This window comes from Clupea harengus, chromosome 13 (genome assembly GCF_900700415.2).
Source record: "Clupea harengus chromosome 13, Ch_v2.0.2, whole genome shotgun sequence".
NCBI classification, from domain to species: Eukaryota; Metazoa; Chordata; class Actinopteri; order Clupeiformes; family Clupeidae; genus Clupea; species Clupea harengus.
This window is the reverse complement of record NC_045164.1, coordinates 21,829,132-21,834,131: the sequence shown is the minus strand read 5'-3', so window position 1 is coordinate 21,834,131 and position 5,000 is coordinate 21,829,132. Positions and strand designations below refer to the sequence as shown.

The 5,000-nt window shown below is 47.0% G+C and overlaps 1 protein-coding gene across 1 annotated transcript in view; it reads left to right on the top strand.

Annotated features, from left to right (window-relative positions):
* Positions 1-5,000, top strand: part of LOC105893426 (adhesion G protein-coupled receptor A3) — a 144,278-nt gene that overhangs the window by 117,456 nt on the left and 21,822 nt on the right. Inside the window, exons 15-16 of the mRNA XM_031578689.2 lie at positions 660-787; positions 4,598-4,721. Of these exons, the coding sequence (XP_031434549.1) occupies positions 660-787; positions 4,598-4,721 (252 nt within the window). The remainder of the gene's footprint in view (positions 1-659; positions 788-4,597; positions 4,722-5,000) is intronic.

The following is a 5,000-nucleotide window of genomic DNA, read 5'->3' as shown; positions in this document are numbered from 1 at the left end:
AACCCCTCTCACCTTCACCCCGTGTGGTGTTTTGGACCACCACGGGGTACTCTCATTGGTCTACAGCAGATTGAGGGGTTTTTGGACCACCACTGGGCTACTCTCATTGGTCTACAGCAGATTGAGGGGTTTTGGACCACCACGGGCCACTCTCATTGGTCTACAGCAGATTGAGGGGTTTTGGACCACCACGGGCCACTCTCATTGGTCTACAGCAGATTGAGTCTACCCAGACAGACAGGGCAGGCAGACTGAGGCGGGCGGTCAGAGAGAGGGACTGAGGGAGGGTGGGCTGGGGTGGGGTGAGTGAGAAAGAAAGAGAATGAAAACCCATTGGAAAAGAATGGCTGTGAATGCCCATGGTAGACTCAGACTCCAGGTGCCAGTACCTGTGTGAGAGTGCCAGGCATCCCCAGCCCTGAGTGAGTGTTGTGGTGTTGCATCCTTGACAAAGCCCCTTAGTTGTTCATAAATCAACACTGCCGATGCTGTTGTTGTGGTCCTGGTTTTGTATCTGTGTAACTCTACGGCATGTCTGAACTCATTGCTCTCTCTTTTATCTCCTCATCTTTCTCTCTCTCTTTTTCTCTGTCTGTCTTTCTAACCCTTTCTTTCTGTATCTCTCTCTCTCTCTCTCTTTCTCTCTCTCTCTCTCTCAGGATCTGAAGAAGGTGCTATCCTTCCCTCCGTACCCGGGGGAGTTTCTGCACCCGGTCGTGTATGCCTGCACGGCGGTGATGTTGCTGTGCCTCTTCGCCTCCATCATCACCTACATAGTGCACCACAGGTGAGGTGCCGCAGACACCCACAGAGTCCAGACATTAAGGCAAAACACCCACAGAGACCAGACATTAAGGCAAAACACCCACAGAGACCAGACATTAAGGGTGCCGCACACACCCACAGAGTAAAGACATTAAGGCAAAAAGACTCATCTGGGACTCCTAGAAATGATTATTCTCTTTTTGCTAGGAGAGTTGTTATTCCTAGCAGTGTTTAAGTAAGGGCTAATGTGTATATATATATATCCTAGCATGTTTAAGGTTAATGAAAGATTTGTGTAGTTGTAGTTACCACTGAAGATGCACGGCAGAGCAAGTTTGGGGAAGTCAACAGTTTTTGCCAGTTTTTCTTCACTATTACCGAAGTTTACGCTGGAGCGATTGAAGCATTATGTGGTGCTGTGTGTATGTGTGTGTGCGTGTGTCTGTCAAATTCGTCTGACAAAAACTCCATTCCTGGAATTCAACATTAGGAATAATAAGCAATTTATAATAAAAATGACTTTGAGTTCAACCAGTAGCTATAAATAGCTCAAGCTATTTCATTGTGGAGTTGGACAAGCCCTGTGGGGGGAAGAGAGAGAGAGAGAGGGAGAGAGAGAATGAGGAGAGAGAGAGGCAGGGAGAGAGAGACAGAGAAAGGGAGAGAGAGAGGGAGAGAGAGAGGGAGAGAGAGAGGGAGGGAGAGAGAGAAGGAGAGGGAGAAGGAGAGTGGGGGAGAGAAAGAGAGGAAGAGAGAGAGAGAGAGTTGAAGAAAGGGATGGAGAAAGTGAGGCAGGCCCAGCAGGAATTTAGGAAGGCGGCTGCCGAAGAAAGAAAAACAAAAAAAGAAAAAAAGGGAAGAAAAAACGAAGAATTTGGGCTGCCGGGTGGCAGCATCGTTTCCAGACTGAAATAAAAACCTGTAACCTATTCCAAGCCAAACACGTGTCCCAATGTCCTGCAGGGATGCACAAGAACTCTCTCTTTCTTTAATGCCTTTTTGCTTTCCTTCTTCCTTTCTTTTTGTTTCTCTGGAGGAGTGAAATGAATGTTGATTCTCCACACCTCATCAGCTGCTGCCTTTTGTTCTGTTCAGTTCCCTGTGTGGCTTTCGCGTGTCTTTGTTTGTGTGTGTGTGTGTGTGTGTGTGTGTGTGTGTCTGTGTGTGTGTGTGTGTGTGTGTCTGTGTGTGTGTGTGTGTGTGTGTGTGTGTCTGTGTGTGTGTGTGTGTGTGTGTGTGTGTGTGTGTGTGTCTGTGTGTGTGTGTGTGTGTGTATGTGTTTGTGTGCCTTTCCATGACTCATCCTGAGCTGTTGCAGTGAATGTCTTTGGTCTCCGTGAACCGCTCTGTGTCTGTTTGTGAGGCTGTAAGTCCACAGACGTGTGTGTGTGTGTGTGTGTGTGTGTGCGAGTGTGTCTCTGTGTGTGTCTTTATGCGTGTGTGTGTGTGTGTGTGTGTGTGTGTGTGTGGTGATTTTGAGCCCTGACCCCTCGCTAGTGAGTTGGCACAGCTAGTTGTTAGCGCTACGTAGACCTGAGAGTTGGCAGCTTGGGTTTGGCTTCGTGTCACCGCCCCACCCACACCCCCCACCCCCCACACCCACACCCCCCACCCCCCCACGCTGTTTACCACGCACGGGTCAGTGTTTCATTCATCCACTCCCTGAGAGCCTGTCTGCAATGAGTCAGTCAGTTAGGAACTGTTTAGCAAAGAGCACAAGCAGTCTGAGTCACCCATGTGTGTGTGTGTGCGGGTGTGTGAAAATGTGTGGGTGGATTTTTTGCTTGTGTGTATGTGAGTTGTTTGTGTGTGTGCGTGTGGTGTGTGTGTGTGTGTCTGTGTCTGTGTGTGTGTGGTGTGTGTGTCTGTGTCTGTGTCTGTGTGTCTGTGTCTGTGTTTTTGTGTGTTTTTGTGTGTGTTTGTGTGTGTGTGTTGTGTGTGTTCCAGACAGCCACACTGGTCTTATTCTTTTCTCTCGTGTCAATAGATATCTGGTGATTCATGTTTTGTGCAAACATGGCCACCTTCTCTTGCATTAGGGATGAATGAGTCAGTTCTCTTGCTCTACAGTTTTTGGCCTGTGTCTTCTGCTCAGGACTGAAATGCCCCAATATCTCTCCTGAAATGCTCCTCCCTCCCTCCCTTCCTCCCTTCCTCCCTCCCTCCATCCTTCTCTTCCATTCCCTTTCCTGCTGATGACCAGGCACTTGATTGCAAGCGGTAGGGTCCCCTTGATAGCCGGGCACTGCCTCCAAAAATAGCCCCCCTTTTGTTTTGCAATTCTAAGCATCCATCAACCTTTGTTGTCCTGAATGGGCAAAAGCAACAACCCTCGTCCGTGGCATCGTTCGGAAATAGATCATGGCCGCTAGTCACCATTATGGTTGATGTTCGGAAGCACCAGACTGTCATTTGTATATAACTTTTTGGTGACGCACTGAAAATGTCCGCACCATTCTGTGTGACAGTTGTTAGCACCACCTGCCTTCCACCAAAGAACACTAAATGCAGGCCCACGTGTCACTGGCATCCTCAGGCATGGGTATGAGTTTGCTGGGCGAGGCCATACTCACACACACACACACACACACACACACACACACACACACACACACACACACACACTCACACACACACACACACACACACACACACACACACACACACACACAGAGAGACCTGGCCTGGCCTGGTGCTGTGGAAGGATGCCAGGTTAATGCACTTGACCCAGTAAAGCAGCGATCCCCATACACTCAGCTGGACCCCGCGGGACACTTGATTTATGGCCAGTGAGAGAGGGAGAGAGAGGGAGAGAGAGGGAGAGAGAGAGAGAGAGAGGGAGTGAGAGAGGGAGAGAGAGGGAGAGAGAGAGAGAGAGAGGGAGAGAGAGCGAGAGAGCGAGAGAGAGAGTATAGAGAGGGAGACAGAGGGGACTAGACTGTCTCAGTAGCCAGTCCTTGGCTTATTCCTTCTTTTGGTCACTAGAGTGAAAACTGGAAGAAGATACTGAAATACTCTTTTTTCCTCCCCTCCTCTCTATCTCTCTTTATCTCTCTCTCTCTCTCTCTTCTTCTGCCATTTTTCATTCTCTCTCTTCAGTGTTCTTTCTCACGTGTTCTCTTTCCTCTCTCTCTCTCTCTCTCTTTCCTCCTGCTTGTGTGTGCATAATTTGATATATCTCAAGGAAGTATATAAAGTGAAAATTCATGAAATGGGCTTTTTTGGTTGCTGTTTACCTGTTGTATTCCATTTTGTGACTAAGTGGCTCCTGTCACAGAAAGAAATGCATCAACAATGCTGTGATTTGCCTGAAAATGTTTGAGAGTGTTTTTAAACAACATCTCTTTCTGAAGACATTCTTTAAAAATTGCCCTGGTATTTTCTTTCATCAACTAAAAAACCCTTACTTACACCCCCATACCTTCTTTGCATAAAATTTTGAAGCTCACTTTTTAAGATCCGTTTTTAACACAAAAACCTATAATTTTTTAGCTCAAGAATTCACTAAGCATTCTTCTCACGTGGCTTTGTAGAATTTGGAGTCTAGCTGAAATTGATTCTGGGTCTTTCTCTTATTCACGCGTGGAATGTTGATGAACTAAAGGCATTATGGATCTGGGTCAAAAAGTGCTCTCATTCTTTTAATCTCTTTTTTTATTTTTTTTGTACTCATATATCTTGTGTGTAAAGTGCCTTATGACCTGAGGCTCGATGTATCTGAATTTCATTCTGTTTGTTTGTTTGTTTTTTGATATTAACTGCTTGTTTGTTTTTCCTCCGCCATCTTTTGATGTGTTGTTGTTGTTGTTTTTGTTTTTGTTTTCTCCTGCAGCGCTGTCCGCATCAGTCGGAAAGGATGGCACATGCTCCTCAACTTCTGTTTCCACACGGCGCTGACCTTCGCAGTGTTTGCCGGTGGCATCAACCGGACCAAGTACCCAATTATATGCCAGGCGGTGAGTGATCCAGCTATTCAGCCTCTCGGCTTTTTTCTTTCTTTTTCTCCTTTTGGACATTTTGTTTTTCCTTCATCCTTTCTCCTTCTAGCTCTCTTTCTTTCTCACTCTCTCTCTCTCTCTCTCTCTCTCACTCTCTCTCTTTGTCTCTTGCCCTCTCTCTGATCCTTAGCGAGAGCCCATTATTCATGCCTAGCCATGTGTAAGGACGCATCAATGTATAGTTCCAGAGCCCCCCCCCACAGAGATGTTGAATGCTCTCTCTGGTCTCTGGGTAAT